General features: G+C 55.8%; 7 protein-coding genes across 8 annotated transcripts; 4 read left to right on the forward strand and 3 right to left on the reverse strand.

Annotated features, from left to right (window-relative positions):
* Nucleotides 1–313: 313 nt before the first annotated feature.
* Nucleotides 314–4,377, forward strand: H310_03871 (hypothetical protein). The gene is made up of 13 exons (XM_008867937.1): nucleotides 314–513; nucleotides 563–856; nucleotides 907–1,023; nucleotides 1,134–1,318; nucleotides 1,380–1,641; nucleotides 1,693–1,921; nucleotides 1,974–2,092; nucleotides 2,144–2,399; nucleotides 2,513–2,682; nucleotides 2,744–3,132; nucleotides 3,261–3,357; nucleotides 3,448–3,830; nucleotides 3,878–4,377. The coding sequence occupies exons 1-13, from the start codon at nucleotides 349–351 to the stop codon at nucleotides 4,239–4,241; spliced, it is 3,030 nt and encodes a 1,009-aa protein (XP_008866159.1). The 5' UTR covers nucleotides 314–348; the 3' UTR covers nucleotides 4,242–4,377.
* A 421-nt stretch (nucleotides 4,378–4,798) lies between these two features.
* On the reverse strand, nucleotides 4,799–5,356 carry H310_03872 (hypothetical protein). The gene has a single exon (XM_008867938.1). The coding sequence runs from the start codon at nucleotides 5,336–5,338 to the stop codon at nucleotides 4,850–4,852; it is 489 nt and encodes a 162-aa protein (XP_008866160.1). The 5' UTR covers nucleotides 5,339–5,356; the 3' UTR covers nucleotides 4,799–4,849.
* A 302-nt stretch (nucleotides 5,357–5,658) lies between these two features.
* On the forward strand, nucleotides 5,659–8,923 carry H310_03873. Of its 2 annotated transcripts, XM_008867940.1 has the most exons (6): nucleotides 5,659–5,973; nucleotides 6,033–6,819; nucleotides 6,889–7,303; nucleotides 7,356–7,924; nucleotides 7,978–8,321; nucleotides 8,377–8,923. In XM_008867940.1, exons 1-6 carry the CDS (start codon nucleotides 5,707–5,709, stop codon nucleotides 8,434–8,436), a joined length of 2,442 nt encoding a protein of 813 aa, XP_008866162.1. In that variant the 5' UTR covers nucleotides 5,659–5,706; the 3' UTR covers nucleotides 8,437–8,923. The 2 variants fall into 2 exon arrangements, with proteins under 2 accessions (XP_008866162.1, XP_008866161.1); XM_008867939.1 differs by having other exon boundaries at nucleotides 7,356–8,321.
* Nucleotides 8,425–8,932, reverse strand: H310_03874 (hypothetical protein). Its single transcript, XM_008867941.1, has one exon. The coding sequence runs from the start codon at nucleotides 8,898–8,900 to the stop codon at nucleotides 8,526–8,528; it is 375 nt and encodes a 124-aa protein (XP_008866163.1). The 5' UTR covers nucleotides 8,901–8,932; the 3' UTR covers nucleotides 8,425–8,525.
* Nucleotides 8,933–9,025: 93 nt separating this feature from the next.
* Nucleotides 9,026–10,819, forward strand: H310_03875 (hypothetical protein). The gene is made up of 3 exons (XM_008867942.1): nucleotides 9,026–9,767; nucleotides 9,815–10,162; nucleotides 10,211–10,819. The coding sequence occupies exons 1-3, from the start codon at nucleotides 9,660–9,662 to the stop codon at nucleotides 10,772–10,774; spliced, it is 1,020 nt and encodes a 339-aa protein (XP_008866164.1). The 5' UTR covers nucleotides 9,026–9,659; the 3' UTR covers nucleotides 10,775–10,819.
* A 707-nt stretch (nucleotides 10,820–11,526) lies between these two features.
* H310_03876 (hypothetical protein) lies at nucleotides 11,527–12,965 on the forward strand. Its single transcript, XM_008867943.1, has 5 exons — nucleotides 11,527–11,740; nucleotides 11,806–11,878; nucleotides 11,938–12,117; nucleotides 12,175–12,477; nucleotides 12,537–12,965. The coding sequence occupies exons 1-5, from the start codon at nucleotides 11,589–11,591 to the stop codon at nucleotides 12,807–12,809; spliced, it is 981 nt and encodes a 326-aa protein (XP_008866165.1). The 5' UTR covers nucleotides 11,527–11,588; the 3' UTR covers nucleotides 12,810–12,965.
* H310_03877 (hypothetical protein) lies at nucleotides 12,923–14,372 on the reverse strand. Its single transcript, XM_008867944.1, has 3 exons — nucleotides 13,908–14,372; nucleotides 13,542–13,859; nucleotides 12,923–13,488 (listed from the first exon to the last, which is right to left on the reverse strand). The coding sequence occupies exons 1-3, from the start codon at nucleotides 14,322–14,324 to the stop codon at nucleotides 12,979–12,981; spliced, it is 1,245 nt and encodes a 414-aa protein (XP_008866166.1). The 5' UTR covers nucleotides 14,325–14,372; the 3' UTR covers nucleotides 12,923–12,978.
* Nucleotides 14,373–15,540: the final 1,168 nt, after the last annotated feature.

A 15,540-nucleotide genomic window follows, 5' to 3' on the forward strand; every position in this document is an offset into this window, starting at 1 on the left:
CTATTCATTGAGCAGTGCATGACCATCCAATGAGCTGTGCCGATTCAACAAGAGAGTCGAGTCTGCGGCGGCTACGCAACCCATGGTGGTGGGATGCCATCCGCGATCCCGCATCACTTTCCACGCCACCTCCGTTGGCAGCAAACAGCGCCTTCACTCTGTTGATCCAGAGTGTATGTCAACCACCCGGCAAAAGGGTGTTTACCTGCCCTGAACGGAGGTGACAAATATCGATGTTGTACCGGTTATTTCATGACACCCGGTATACGGATACCGATATACTCCGCTGTGATTGGTGGAGCGCACAGTCGTAATTGCCTTCAGCAATCACAACGCAGCACCAACATCATGGCGGCGGGTCGGGTTGGTCCACGGCAATTGGCGGCGCTTCAAAAGGACACAGAGCACATCCGCAACATCTGCATCATTGCGCATGTCGATCACGGGAAGACAACCCTCAGTGACAGCCTCGTTTCGTCGAACGGTATCATTTCCGACAAGTTGGCGGGAAAGGTACTGGGGTCAGTTGTCGTGACATGGCCTTGATACTGGTGTCTTCCAGGTGCGGTTTCTCGACAACACAGAAGAAGAGCAAACACGAGGCATAACGATGAAATCCAGCGCCATCTCGTTGATGTACGAAGGACCATTGACGCCGGCCGAGCGCAAGGCGCGCGGCCTCGATTCGTCGAACGACGAAGTGACTGTGCCGTACTTGATCAACTTGGTGGATTCCCCCGGTCATGTCGACTTTTCGTTTGATGTGTCCACCGCCGTACGACTCTGCGATGGGGCACTTGTCCTGATCGACGTCATCGAAGGCGTGTGTGCGCAGACACATGCCGTGCTGCGTCAGGTTCGTGCTGGGGCGTTCCTCATCGCCCCTGAACCACGTCGCGGCCGTAGGCGTGGCAAGAAGGCATTCGACCGTGCCTCGTGCTCAACAAGATCGATCGGCTGATTTATGAGCTCCAGTACACGCCCGTCGAAGCGTACCGGCACATTTGCCGCATCGTCGAACGGGTACGTCGCTGAACGCCGCCGTGTGGGGCTCTTTAATCAGCATTTTGCGTGGTCATGGAGTTGTTTTACTAACATATTCTATTTGAAATCAACTCGACTGAACCTCGTAGGCGAACGTCATCATCAGCTCCATGATCCGCGCCGATCGCCTTGACGAAGAAGAGGAGCTTGATGTGTCGCTCCTGGAAGAAGATGATGACCAGACAGAAACGCTGGAGCGGCAGTGGATGTTTTCCCCGGCGTATGGGAACGTGCTGTTTGCAAGTGCGTACGATGGGTGGGCGTTTAGCATTGGGTAAGGGCCACTGACATCGCAACCGAGCTTTGATGGCGAGTCGTTTGCATGGCTACGGTAGATACTTTGCGGCGTACTACAGCAAGAAATTTGAAACACCGCAGGCGCAATGGCGCAAGGGCCTTTGGGGTGACCACTACTTCCACGCCAAGACCAAAGTCATTCGCAGTACGCCGTGGACATCGTCGAGCGTTCCCATGTTCGTCTCGTTCATCTTGGAGCCGCTCTGGTCTGTCTACAAGACCCTCATGGAGCCGTTGCCGCCGCAGAAAGAACTGACCGCCGACCCCACGATTCTGGAAAAGCTCCGTCAATTGACCAAGGTACTCAACTTGATATGTGCCATCTTCGGCCACAGTGTCTCAATGCTCTAGTCACTCCGAGTGGCCAAACTCGTCAACGACCGCGAATTGCTCCAGCGAGATCGAAAGCTCGCCCTGCAAGCCGTCATGCGCAAGTGGCTACCCCTGGCGCCATCGGTGCTAAAAATGGTGACGCGGGTGTTGCCATCGCCAGTCGCAGCGCAAAAGACTCGGTCCGAACGCCTCTGCGTGCCCAACCAAGCCGATGCAGGCCAAGTGGCGACTTTTAATGCCATACAAGGTGCTTCTCCCATCGATCAATGTCGACAGCAGCACTCATCTCTCATCGGTAGCTTGTGACTCGACGTCGCCTATCGTGGTGTTCATTTGCAAAATGGTGTCGACGGAAGCGTCCAACTTGTCGGATTACGCAACCAACACCTCGCTGCGGGCGATGTATCCGATGAAAGAAGTACCGAACAACCGACCGGTCGTCGTCGTGGCTGATGGTACACACTTGTAGGACTCGAACCGTGGCGCCGAGGTGTACGTGGCCGTGGGACGAGTCTTCTCCGGCACGTTGAAAGCCGACGACTTGCTCTACCTCCTTGGGCCAAAATACAACGGCGAAGGCCTGCCAAGCAGTCATGTTACGGCGATTGCCCCACACAGTCTCCAGCTGTACATGGTGATGGGCGCGGATTTTGTCGCGGTGAACGAAGTCCCCTCTGGGAACATTGTCGGGATCGTTGGGCTCCATGAGCATGTGCTCAAAACAGGTTGTGTCGATCGGGACATCGTTTCTGCAAAGCGTATTGCAAATTGATGGTTGCTCGGCGAACGCGCTTGTTTGTGTCCAGAGGAGATGTCGTTGACCTGTCCGACCTTGTAGCCACGCTGTCGAGCACCGTGGCGTGCCCATCGTTAGCGAGGATGCCATACCAAGCCAAGCCGATAGTTCGTGTGGCGGTGGAGCCAGAAGACCCGAGGAATTTCGCCGACCTCGAAGCTGGGTTGCAGCGATTGTACCGGTCGGACCCGACAGTCGAAGTGCATGTGCAGGTGCGACATCGCCGATGCTGCTGGAGTCTGCATCTTGTTGATGCTGGTCATGTGTTGTTAGGAAACGGGGGAGCACGTCATCGTCGCCCTCGGCGAGCTTCACTTGGAACGATGTGTGAAAGACCTGACCGAGCGCTTTGCCAAAGTTCCGCTGCGCGTGTCCGAGCCCCTCGTCGGATTTCGCGAAACGATTGCGGCGGGCGACGCCAACTACGACAAACAGTCCATTTTCAACTTCAAACTCCTCCAACTGTCCGACATGTCGGTGGGTCGTACACCCGACGGCAGGTTCAAGACTGTGGTCTGTCCCACGCCCGACACGCAAGTGACTTTGCACCTGCGCGCGGTGCCGGTGCCACCGACTGTCGTGTCATTCCTCGAAGAACACACCGACACGTGGCGTGCGCTGCACGATAATAGCGACACCGCCGACAGCATCGACGTCGCTAGGTACAAACGAACGTTGTTTTCAAGGCAAATGTCGCCACAATGCCGTGGCTCGTGTGAGATGTCACGATGACATCTTTGATTTGAAGACTTGCATGGCTCAATGGACTCACTCGAATCGTATGTTTCAGTCTCAAGGACGTACTGGCCGCTCTGCTTCAAGGCTGCTCGGACGATTTCTGGCGCAAGCTTCCTTTGGACGCCTTGTGGAGCTGTGGCCCTCGTCGAGTACGACACATCGATGACAACATCTCGAATTGAATTCGTTCCATGTCGTTGTAATTATTGCGTCCTGGTTAACCAGCAAGGTGAAACTAGGTTGGGCCAAACTTGCTCGTGAACCGAGTCCCGGACTACGCGTCGGCGTCCACCATATTCCAAGCCAACACGGGGATCCCCGACAGCGACCCTCGCTCCAAGTTTGAGTCGAGCTTGATCACGGGTTTCCAACTGGCGACTGCCAGTGGCCCTCTCTGCGACGAACCCGTCTGGGGCGTTGCGTTTGTTGTGGAAGACGTTGTGCTCACTCCCACCGAAGATGCGTCGGCCCCGGCGATCTATGGACCTCTGAGCGGCCAAGTCATTTCCACGATGAAGAGCGGATGTCGCAATGCATTCATCCAGCAACCCGTGCGGCTCGTGGAAGCCATGTACTTGTGCACGGTGCAGTGCCATGCGGAGCAGTTAGGCAAACTATATAGGTACCGACCGCGGCGCCCAACGACGTGCCCATCAATCCTGTGTGTAGTGTGTTTGCGAAACGCCGGGCAAAAGTCCTGTCGGAAGAACTCAGCGACGGCAGCGCGTTGTTTCGAATTGAAGCCCACTTGCCGGTCGTCGAGAGCTTTGGGTTTGCCACGGAATTGCTCAAGAGCACCAGTGGCAATGCCAGCAACCCGCAATTGATCTTTGATCACTGGACCATCATGGAAGACGACCCGTTCTTCCAGCCTCAGACGGACGAGGAGCGAGAGGACTTTGGCGAACGAATCGACGAACACAACGCCGTTCGTCGACTCATTGAGCTCGTGCGCAAGCGAAAGGGTCTTGCCCGAGAAGAAAAGATCGTTGTGCACGCAGAGAAGCAGCGCACGCTCGGTCGCAACAAGTAGAGGACTCCTTGTTCGGCCAGGTCGAAACCATCGTCGAGCTGCACAAGTCGTTGAGTTGTAGCTCTGACAAATGCCATTCGATCTCTTGCTCGTGTCTGTCATATAAAGAACAACCGGGTGATGCTTTTATGCTGGAGTTGCTCATGCAGTGGTGGTGGAATTGATTGAGCTCCATAGAGTCGAATGAAAGCTAGACTAACTTGTGGGCGACTTCAGAAAAATGATGTCTGCCTAGGGCACTTGGCACCAGTGGTGACCATCGTGTCATGTGCGAGAAGCAGGTCTCCTGAAGTGCGAGGGCAAGCTGCAGGAGGTAGACCGTACGTGCGGCTGTAGCAGTGGAAGGCCGTGAAAGAAATGGCCAACAAGGAGCAGGTGCGGGTCATGACACGTGTAGTGTGCGAGAAATTGCTGAGAAGAAAACCAGCGACCTGTGTCGAGAATCACATCAAAACCCGTCGCGTGCTGCCTTATGAAGGGTCGATGGTATCCTTTGAAGAGAACGAGAGAGAAATTGCTGCAGACCCGATGGAGTCTCGATGCGCGCACTCCCAACGGATCCAAGGTCAACGATATTACAAAACGAATGAGGTTGATTCTAGTGCAGGTTATGCTGATGATGACGGTGCCTTTTCAGGCACGATAACGAGCGCCGCAGCCGTTGTACAACGTTCTGCGCACTCCTTACCGTCTTTGTCCTCTGTGTTTGGGACAAACGTCAATGCATAAGAGTGCTGGTTGGTGGTGGATGCATCCGTCGACACCGAGCTCTCCATCGCGCTTGATCCAGTGCTCTTTGACGTGGTTGCACGCGCTTTGGCTTGCGTGAAATAAATGTCATACGAAGTGTTACTTTGCAGAATCGCGTGCGCGTCCGCTGGAGTAAGCGCCGCTACGACATGCGACGGGAATCCAATCTCGGCAAGCTGCACTCTCATCTGCCTTGTGACCATAAATGGCACCGACACATTGGCATGTGCGCTCCCGACGTTCTTCGACCCATACCAGATCAACTCCGCCTTCTTCTGTGCGTCGTACTGGAGCTTGTTGACAGCATACAGGACGCGATTCTTCCAGTGGAGCCACTGGCGCTGCATCGTTGTCGTGAACACAAGTTGCAAATTCCACATCAAATTCTCTAAACTAGGAGGGTTACTATTAGTCTAGGCATTTGCGGATCCACAATACTTCGAGGTATTTAGTGAATTTGAGTGCTAAATCTGGCATTACTGGTTGATTCAGGCAACAAAATACCTAGTATAGTAGTTGTAGTTTGTTGCAATACCAGTATGCTTGATCAAAACGCCGAAACTAGTGCATCGATTTGGTAACTTCTCAAGTGAACGTCTAGTTTAGAGCTGACACCTAGACTAGACAGCATCAAGGTAAAATTCGGATATTGCCGGAAAGAACGCATCCCGCTTCTCTTCCAAGATCCGACGACATTAACGTTGGGGCAACGACGATGATGGAATCGATCCAGCTCGACCGGAGCAGTGTCTCCAGCGGCGGCGGAGTATACTCCTCCGACCGCCGCTCGTCGTCCACGCAAGATCACTTCCAGACCCACGGACCTCCTGGTGCATCCGGTGGCTACCCCGCAAACAACACAAACGTGTCGACAGGCAAGAAGAAGACAGATCAGGTCGTGCTCGAGTTTCTTTACAAGACTGTCGAAGTCGTGCTACTCAGTCGAGCATACTTTCAACCCACGACACCGCGGCGTGCACGGGTAGGTCGCATGCCTCGGTTTCTTGCATCCTTACGCCGTTGAATCTGTCGTGTGCGTAGTTCAACCTTGATATTCAAGAACTACCGCACGTGCGCGACCTCATGCGCCCCTGCCGCGACAATGTCAACGAACCCGTTGTGCTCGTCATCGCGATGGACGGAGTGCTTCTCGAACGATGGCAAATCTCGTACACAACCGGCGTCCAGACCCATTCGCCTCTGGACGTGATCAACCAACTCCGCGAAGTTTGTCGTCGGATTGGCATCCTCCTTCGCTCCGTATACTGCCTGGCGCGCATTCTCCCCGCATTTCCCGTTGGCGATCGACTGAAAACTCAACAGGAAGACCTCGGTCATCCCGTTGTCGGCCTCCAGTACGCGCTTGCATCGTCGACAGATGCGCCTTTGCCTTGGGACTTTGAGCCCGATCAACCGAAGCAACGCTACAGCTTCGTTCCAATTGATACACCGTTTGGAACTCTTCAGCTCAGTGTGCTATATCGAATGCACAACGATGACCTTCTTGCCGTCATTCAGCGCATGACGAGACTGCCTGCTACAAGTCCCCAGGAGCAGCATGCGCAGTACGCCGACGACGACCACCCACACGCGTCCCTTCAAATGTCTTCAACACTGACAAGAGCTATCATTCAAGATTACGTCCCGACCTCCGCCAACACAACCCCAACGTCGAGTCCCCTGTTGCAACCATCGGTCGCGCCCTCAGCGGTGACAAACCTGACGCCCTTGACGGCGCCACCAGCATCGCCTATGCTGCGCTCCTCTCCGATGCGAATTGTCCAAGAAGTTACAGACCACCACACGACTACCTCGCATTCTCTCCAAGGTACGGACAGTTGAGTCTTCCATCCCAACTCATATTGCCATCCATGGATGACTCAATTGACGGGAGTAGATGGAAGAGCGGCAGCTATGATGCCACAGCACCATGATTCCCACCACCGACGCGACTCGGACGTCCAGCCACGGGACGACATGGCCGTGTCGCCACCTCAAGCGATTCCACGCCGACACGTGTCGTTGGATATGACTTCTGCGACGACGTCGTCGCCGCAATACCGCATCACATCCCAGCCCGTGCGTATTCCACACAGCGCCAACGCCGCTGCGATTGCGTCCAACAGCGCAGCGTCGTCGCCGATGACTCACCACGGAAGCGGTGGCGGCATTGTTCGAGCCCACTCGACGCACCTGAACAATATGAACCAGCACCCGCCCCACTCGTTGCACCACCATGGTAGCGGCTCTTCTGGTCCTTCTTTGTATGCACGCGCCCACTCACTGGACGCCGCGACAGATTTTCCTCAACGGTTTGTGCAGTTCCCGAATGCGTTGGTGGAGGATTTTATCGGATATGTGTAGCCACCACCACCACCAGCATGCTGCCGTCACAAGTGCGACGCACCGACCGACGCAGCCGCTGGCGGCGCCGTACGGCTATGTCCACGCACGCCCCATAGACGCGAGCCCTCGATACAACCTGCCGATTGCATCGCCGGCATATTCGTCTTCGCCGCTGCTTCGTCATCCCAACTCGGCGCCACTGCCTCGCCCAAGTCCACGCCACAGCCCCAGTCACACGCCACTCTCGTCGACCAACTCCCCCCACCCGTTGATGCCGGTTGCTACAACGGACGTTCGATTCAGTGTTGGGAGCAGCAGTCAAGGCAGCGCAAGTGGCGACGGCCAACCTCGATCGGCGTCCACATCGCCAGAGCACACGTCGCCACCCCCTGCGTTTTTGGTCCATGGCTCGGCTCGTATTGGCCCTGCTCGAGAGTTTACCACAAATGGACAGCCACAACAACACCACCGCGGCTCGCCCTTGTTTGGAATATCCCAAAGCCCACCCTTTCGAGGGTATTCCGGCGAGCTCACGCCGACGTCGCCGACGACAGCCACGACGCCGTCGCGACTGCTCACGTTGAAGGGTACGTCAGCTGCAGAACTCGTTGGGCTAACGAGAAGTCTCCTGCCGTGGTAGACAAGTTTGGATCGCGCAGGCGGCCGTCGTTGGATGCAGGGACGAATTGGGGAATATCACGGTCCGTGGACCCGGCCCCGTCAGATGCCGTGTTTGGCTTGGGCCAGATTCGAAGGGACGACGGCGATGCCGGTTCTTCCGGCGGACTCGATCAGCTCTGCCTTCCGTTTGCCACGTCCTCCGCCACGCTGTCGTCCATGTCGTCGTTATCGGGGACCGCCAGTGGCGTCACGTCGGGGGATATGATGTCGGTCAGTGCATTTCTCCATCAACTCAAGCAAGCGCCGCCGCTGCAAAGAGCGACGACGTCCAACGGCCGCAGTTCAGCCACGGCAGCCTCACTCGTACGAACAGTGTGATACATTGTGTTCAGTGCATCAACGGGTATGTTTGTGGTAGGCGGCGGTCGAAGGGGAACTAGCGTTTTTCAAGCGCCTGCGAGATCAATTGCCCGGGTGATCCAACACGGAGACGAGTTAACGTGAATAGAAAGAACGATAATTTATAGAGTCGTGAGTGCTATGGGCGATTGGCGGCGGTGTGGCACGTTACGTGGATGGCGACGCCGAGTCGGCGACGAGGTAAGCTTGCTTGAAGAAATGGGCCAGGCCAAAGAGACCACCCGTGTAGCACGAGTAGACCACGCCCAGCATACTTCGTCTGGGGACGTCGGCCGCAAGCACGAGAAACACTGTGGCGGTCCACACGCCCATCGCACTCAACACGACCACTTGATAGAAGGTAGAGCGTTGATCGGCCGCCGCGAGGCTCTTGAACGCGTCCGGGACGTACGGCGATTGCTTGGCGAACCGAAGAAAGTGAAACTCACAGTACTGGGCGACGGCACTCGTGGCAACACACATGGAGAACAGCAGCGCAAACGTGCAGCCCTTCTCGACCGCATGGCCCACCACCCACTCCATTTTGCTCGCACTGATATTATTGCACTCCGTCGTTTTTTGACGAGTTTTGCGGGATTTTTTTCTGACAAGTAAATGATGGCGGCAATTTGTCTGAAAGATTCATTATCTATTCACTTTGAGACCGAGCGCCAATGGCACCGTCAGGTTGCCAGAGTGGCGAAGAAAGCGGGGGGGCTACTGCTGCTGCTGCTGCTGCTGCCCCCTTCCATCGAACCGAAGGCCGTCGGACCATGCTAAGCGCAGTGTGCCCAGGCGTACCCCTTATCTCCCGAGATGGCGTAGTAGTTGAGCACGTCCGTTCTTACTTTGCATCAAGTCGTCGAAACCTTGCTGGCTTCAGCGTTCCATCGAGTGAATCATGCATGCACACGTTAATGCCCCGCCACAAACTCCATCAACGGCCACTTGTCTCTTGGCCCGACAAGAATGTTGACGGCCACCGCGGGTGCCTCCAAGCCATCTTCAGATCCTTCTCCTTCATGTGGAAACAAGTCGAGACCCCATGCCTGGCGCACTCGGGCGCTCGCTGAACGCATGGCGTGCCTTGGCAGGTTTAACAAGGCAGTTGACATGCCATCCCCCTCCACTTGCCACGGACCAAGAGACATGGCAACTTCAATGTCGCCACGTCCCAAATGGCACTTTGCCCTCTCGACAGATGAAGCACGACGCGGATATCCCCCGTTGAACGTCAAGCATGCGGCTGCGTGCGTCGGTCGACCACCGATCCGTGGAGACGGTCACACTTGAAAAGCACCCATGAAGATGAAGTTTCCCCTGCCGGTCGACTTTTTCCAGTGCCCGCCGCTCGCCCAGGAAGAAATCGACCAGTTCAAGGCGCAGGGGCGACACAGCGTCAAGCAACTCGTAAGGACGACGAATGCAAACCTTGTGTGTTCTCCAACGTTGTGTAGGTCCAGACGGCCGTGCTGCGGGGCGGCCCCATCTCATGGGTTCTCTTGTCTGACGAGACCGAGCTCAAGATTTACAAGGCCCATGACAAGCTGCGCAACTTGTCCATGTACATTTCGCGGTCAACGGTCGTGGGGACGCTGGACGAAGTCGTCGATGTGTTTCAAACCCATACGACGGAACTCATCAAGGAAGCGAAGCGGCGCGTTGGCAAAGACCTCCTGGACGTCGCGACGCTCTACGACTTCAATCCGCCCCACGAGACGAGCACCATCAACAACGTCGCCATCATCTACGCCGCGCAAAAGGGGCCGCCATTTGTCGCATCGCGCGACTCGGTCTTGCTCGAGGTAAACTCGTCTGCCTTTCGTGGCACACACATCGAGTGACGTGGATAGTGCCGGTCCCCGTTCCAAGGAGACAGTGGCCGACGAGGGTGGTGCCGCAGTCTCATTTCTGTTGAAGTCGACGGGTGCCCTCCATTTCCGGGCATGGTGCGCGTCCACCAATATGGATCCGGCCACCACTTTCTCGAGTCGACACGTCGTGGGTACGTCGAGCTCAGCTACATCAGCCACGTCGATTTTGGCGCGAAAGTTCCTGTCTGGATCGAAAATCTCGCCAACAAGAAGCGATGCCGAAACCTCATCACGATCGACAAGTGCCTGCGAGAGAATCGTCTGCGCCAGGGCCAGTTCTTGACCAAAGTCCCGATGTTGCCAGGGTCGTCGCTGGATGCCGTCCGATACTGCTTCCTGTGCACAAAGCCATTTGGCATGTTTCGGCAACAGTCGTTTTGCTGCAAGTGCGGCCAAGTTTTGTGCTTGGGATGTAACCTGCCGTGGCAACTCAACATCAACGGCATGTTTGTCGCCATTCGAGCGTGCCTAAAATGCGCACAGCGACCGACGACTAACCATGCGATGCTCCCTCCCCCCAGCCAGTACGACATCAGCCCCTAGATAACGTCGTTTGCAGTGCCTTTATAAATCGTTCCGTCGACGTTGGGGGTACAGAAGAGTCGCGAGTGTGGTCGATAGATCGACGTGGTACATCGTCGTGTTGGGCCATCGAGTACAAACCTCGCTCATCTCGATTCATCCTCCGACACAGACCCAGGCATCCAGGGTACCCAAAGTCGTCCTGGCCACTCGATTTCGCTTTACCAGGCTGATGTGGGGACGGGGCATGGCAACCAAACGCGGGGACGCTCATACGTTGCGGCTGCTCCAGGCTTGCGAACCCCACGCTACATCCTGACTGAGGGCCCTGACGATGAGATGGTGTACCACATCCAGGAGTCCAGCACCGTGAGAACTCGCGAGCCGTTGTTAACGGGCTGCGATGTAGCTGGTCTGGCGCGTCCGTAGTCACCAATCGACCATCCGCCTTTGTTCCAACGTTGTTCGGGTGCATCCGACTGTTTGCTCGCTCAATATATCAGGAACGTCGGAACGACGCTCCATCCACCCAAAGCAACCGACAAACGAATGGCTGGTCGCTTGACGCTCCATGAGCAGCACGCCGTTGGGTTGTTCGCATACCACAGACCAGGTGCGCCATGCTGACCCGGCCACCATCTTCTCCGCTCTCCCCCGGCCTCCCATCGTGCATGCCATTGCTTTTGGCTCGTGTTCAATCGTCGGGTAGGGTCATCGTGGTAGCTGATTGGCCCATTCATTTGGAACCGACCAATCAAACGTCTTTGCAGGTCGTGCGGCAACCGCCTGGTGACAGGATCCAGCGGAACAAGGTCATTCTCAAACGCTGAGCTGGATGGCCCAAGAAGCTCTCCCGCTCGTGTCCAAGCACGTCGAGGATGCTGCCACCAAGGCCGAAGTCGGCGGCGCGCCGCGACACCGTCTCTTTGGGCTGGCCCTCGTCGCCATGTCGGCCTTCACGTTCAGTCTCATGTCGGCAGCGATCAAGTACGTTTGCCCGACAGACCACCCCCGTCTGCGATTCTTAGCATGTTTGGTGGCTGGTTGAGCAGATACGAGTCATCGTACATGTCGTCGATGGAGACGCTCTTTTGGCGTGCCGCCGTGGCGTGGGTGTTCAACCTGGTGCGTTCAGATAAAATTCTCTGTTAGAACGCACGAAGTCCTGACCGCCATGCGTGCAGATTCTGGTGGTCGCGACGCAGACACAGCTGCACGTTTCCAGCGAATTCGTCAAACCCCTGGCGTTTCGCTGCATCATCGGGTTCTTCTCCATGTCGCTCACGTTCTGGACGATGTCGCAAATGGTGTTGGCCGACGCGAGCTGCATCATCTTCACGAGCCCCGTCATGGCCTTCCTCCTCGTACGTCCACTCGATTCTCCGCAGCTTTTCCCACCTCGTTTAACTCTGGACGCACAGGGCTCGATTGTCCTTGGCGAGCGCATCAAGCCCGTCGACTTTGCGCTGGCCATCATGTGCTTTGGGGGCGTCGTCTTTGTCGCCCGCCCTGCGTTCCTGTTTGGCGACCAAGCTGCGGCCGCGGGTCCATCCGTCCACGGGTCGAAATTTGCCGTTCTTGGGGGCCTTGGTGCGGCGGCGTGCCAAGCGTCCGCGTACGTCGCGATTCGACACATCAAGGCGCTCAACTTCATCGTGGTCATTCACTACTTCATGCTGGCTTGCTCGGTGATGGCAGCCGCATGGGTCGTCGGAATCGAGGGGGTAAGGTCACACAATACGACATGGTGGATGGGGTTCTGACTTGCGTGGGGTGTGCGTAGGGATTTTCCGTGGACCTCCCATCCAAAGTGTGGTGGCTGTGCGTCAGCACAGGCGTGTTTGGGTTCCTTGGCCAACTCTGCATGACCAAGGGATTCCAGCTCGAGAACGTCGGGATCGCGTCCGTGATGCGGTACCTCGATATCGTATTTGTCTTTGTGTGGGACGTGATCCTCCTCCACGAAAAGATCAGCGTGTGGAGCTTCGTGGGGGCTACAATTATCCTGTCGTGCGCGATCGCGATCGCCATCCGCAAGGCCCACCACACTCCCTGAGCTCCCCCATCCCTCGTCTGAGCGAGTTGCAGCTGCAGATGCACTTGTAATTACGTCCACCTTCCCCCATCCAAGCGTGGAAACGGTTGTTTGGCACACCACCAACTCTATCGCATGCAACTAACCCTTCGTGTTACAAAAGGCACATGCGCGTCGTTTGGCGTAGTTCCTACATGGCAAGCGCCGCCATCGAGGCAACCAAGACAGCCATGCTAACTAGTGTCGACGCTGTTGCGGCGCTAGTGGCCGTGCCTGCCAAGTTGGATGGCACAACAGTCGACGGCGAGGACGATGGAGCTGGCGTCATGGTGGCGCGAGTCGAGCCCGCCGCCGACGATGACGTCGTGGTCGGCGACCCGGGCTTGGCGGTGGCGACAGGTTTGGTCGACGATGAGGTAGTCGTATTGAGGAGGGTGTCCGTTTTGGGCTTGGCATTGAACGGGGTCGTCGTGGGCTTGGATCCGTCGTCCTTGATGATCACGACGCGCTTCTTCACGTTCAGGTTCGCGTAGCACGGCTTGAGTTGGCGCGTCGAGTCGAAGAGACCAAAGTGGTTCTCGACCTCGGCCTCCGAGTTTGGGTCGTCCGCATTGTGCTTCCACGGCGTGTCGAACGAGGTAAAGTAGTAGTATCGCCACTGCTGCTCCGTTGCGAACACGTGGAAGTCGTTGAGCCACGCCTGCATGCATGGACCCAGGTGAGTCGAGTTCGTGGACGCGAAGGGACACTCACCGCAGCGTTTTCTGGGGACGCTTCGCCAGCTGCTTTGGCCTTGCCAGCCGTCGCCCATCCCGTCTCGCCGACCATGATCTGTTTGTTGTTCTCCTTTGCGAGCTTGACCAGCGGCGCGACGCGGTCGGCCATAAACTGGATCGCTCCATCCACAGGCCGCCCTTCCCAGAACGGAAACTGATTGATCGAAATGATGTCGACCGCAGCCGCCAATTCAGGATACCACATGTACGAATCGCCAATGTCGGCAATCGTGACTGGGAACTTGAGTCCCGCTTGGACGATGAGCTTCTTCACGTCTTGCATGTACTCGATGGCCTACAGAGTCGCGTTGGCAAAGGAACATGAAGACTTCCACGTGTGTACCTGCTTGGGAGTCAAGTCTTGACGGTACACGGTCTCGCTGCCGACATGGAGGCCGACGACGGAGCTATCGATGATCTTCTTCTCGATCAGGCTGGACAGCTTGGCTTTCTCGCTCTCGAAACCCGCGCCGTCCTTGCCAATCCACATGCCAGCCCAGACCGTCAGTCCCGCCTCTTTCGCCGCAGGCACCACGATCTCCATCTGATTGCAGTCGGTCATGCTGTACAGTCGAATGTTGGACGTGATAGCCGCCAGCAACTTCATGTCGGCACGGACTTCGTCGACAGACTTACAACGAGCGTCATCCGCGTCCCAGTCCGCGCCTTTGCGCGGGTTGTAGTTGATACCCGACAACTTGACGTCCAGGGCGTGGGCGGCGGTCGCCAGCGCTGCCAACGCGATGCAAGCTGCCTTCATGGTGTGGGTAGAGATTTGTGAATGGGACGTTGGCGGTGCCCATGGCAGAAGAATCGCGTCACAACTGCACCCACCCAAAGCCTCAAACATGTGGCCCGGGTCTCTAATATATAATACTACTATTCTATCTTATCAAGTACTTGGTATGTAATAAAATACATACTATTTCAAACAGACGGGGTGGGCTCAAAAACATGGGCGTCGCATGTGGGATGTAATGCCCGTGTGAGTCGGCAAGAAAGCACAATTACCATCGTTTTATGAGATGAATATACAGTAGTCCCCCAAGGTATGCGAACTGGTATAAATTAATACCTTGCTCAACTTACTGTTAATCAATTATCATGTTTCCCAAGGCTGTTTGACGAGTACAAATCGTTGAATTTCAAATTCGAAGTGGCAAATCAAATGGCCGCACATGTACTGTCAACAATCACACACACAAAAAGCAAAGTTGTAAATGCGAAGCAAGCAGTTGACATTCCACGAGAAGGCATTAATTAAAGAGTATTATTTGGCCAACATGCCGATGAAGATCTCTCATGTCGAGAAGTGGGTGACATTGAAGTTCGGCAAGTCACCACACTCGATAACCATACGCCGAATCCTTCAGGACAAGCGGACACCGGATTCCTACAACATAACAGTCGAGTCGACGAAAAACCGCAGCAACTTACAACGCCCAAATATCAGGAGCTCGACCAGAGGGTTGCGGAGTGGGTGAAAATGGAACATGACAAAGGCGCGTGCGTCACTGGCGACCTTATTGCTCGCGCTGGCCTAAAAATCGCAAAACAAATGAACCTTCAAGACCAAATTCGTTTCTCACATGGATGGCTTGACCGCTTACAAAAACGCCACAACTTCAGGATGCATCGCCTTCAAGGCGAAGCGGCATCGGTTGACCACATCGTTGTCGAAAACGGTGGCGAATCAATCCCAAGGATCACACAAGAATACCGTTCAGCGGACGTTTACAACATGGACGAAACGGGATTGTTCTAGAATGGCCAGCCACGTACCACAATTGCTGAGCTCGCCAGGCCAGGAACAAAGCAAGACAAGAATCGAATTTCCGTGGCTCTGGCAACAAATGCGGACGGCACGGACAAATTGGAACCCATGTTTATTGGAAAAGCGAAGCGGCCACGTTGCTTTGGTGGATTGTCCAGTCGAGAACTGGGATTGCTTTACCATTCCAATCGCAAAGCATGGA

Source organism: Aphanomyces invadans (assembly GCF_000520115.1).
Source record: "Aphanomyces invadans strain NJM9701 unplaced genomic scaffold supercont1.6, whole genome shotgun sequence".
Taxonomy (NCBI): domain Eukaryota; phylum Oomycota; class Saprolegniomycetes; order Saprolegniales; family Verrucalvaceae; genus Aphanomyces; species Aphanomyces invadans.

Bases quoted from the DNA above. Each gene is read 5' to 3' on its own strand.
- H310_03871 (XM_008867937.1), top strand. From the start codon at position 349: ATGGCGGCGGGTCGGGTTGGTCCACGGCAATTGGCGGCGCTTCAAAAG. The intron at 2,093-2,143 runs GTACCGAACAAC...ACACACTTGTAG, and splicing joins CGATGTATCCGATGAAAGAA to GACTCGAACCGTGGCGCCGA. The intron at 2,683-2,743 runs GTGCGACATCGC...ATGTGTTGTTAG, and splicing joins CAGTCGAAGTGCATGTGCAG to GAAACGGGGGAGCACGTCAT.
- H310_03872 (XM_008867938.1), bottom strand. From the start codon at position 5,338: ATGCAGCGCCAGTGGCTCCACTGGAAGAATCGCGTCCTGTATGCTGTC.
- H310_03875 (XM_008867942.1), top strand. From the start codon at position 9,660: ATGAAGATGAAGTTTCCCCTGCCGGTCGACTTTTTCCAGTGCCCGCCG. The intron at 9,768-9,814 runs GTAAGGACGACG...AACGTTGTGTAG, and splicing joins GACACAGCGTCAAGCAACTC to GTCCAGACGGCCGTGCTGCG. The intron at 10,163-10,210 runs GTAAACTCGTCT...TGACGTGGATAG, and splicing joins GCGACTCGGTCTTGCTCGAG to TGCCGGTCCCCGTTCCAAGG.
- H310_03876 (XM_008867943.1), top strand. From the start codon at position 11,589: ATGGCCCAAGAAGCTCTCCCGCTCGTGTCCAAGCACGTCGAGGATGCT. The intron at 12,118-12,174 runs GTACGTCCACTC...CTGGACGCACAG, and splicing joins CCGTCATGGCCTTCCTCCTC to GGCTCGATTGTCCTTGGCGA. The intron at 12,478-12,536 runs GTAAGGTCACAC...GGGTGTGCGTAG, and splicing joins GGGTCGTCGGAATCGAGGGG to GGATTTTCCGTGGACCTCCC.
- H310_03873 (XM_008867940.1), top strand. From the start codon at position 5,707: ATGATGGAATCGATCCAGCTCGACCGGAGCAGTGTCTCCAGCGGCGGC. The intron at 5,974-6,032 runs GTAGGTCGCATG...TCGTGTGCGTAG, and splicing joins CGACACCGCGGCGTGCACGG to TTCAACCTTGATATTCAAGA. The intron at 6,820-6,888 runs GTACGGACAGTT...TGACGGGAGTAG, and splicing joins TACCTCGCATTCTCTCCAAG to ATGGAAGAGCGGCAGCTATG.
- H310_03877 (XM_008867944.1), bottom strand. From the start codon at position 14,324: ATGAAGGCAGCTTGCATCGCGTTGGCAGCGCTGGCGACCGCCGCCCAC. The intron at 13,860-13,907 runs GTACACACGTGG...GCGACTCTGTAG, and splicing joins AAGACTTGACTCCCAAGCAG to GCCATCGAGTACATGCAAGA. The intron at 13,489-13,541 runs GTGAGTGTCCCT...CCATGCATGCAG, and splicing joins CGTCCCCAGAAAACGCTGCG to GCGTGGCTCAACGACTTCCA.
- H310_03874 (XM_008867941.1), bottom strand. From the start codon at position 8,900: ATGGAGTGGGTGGTGGGCCATGCGGTCGAGAAGGGCTGCACGTTTGCG.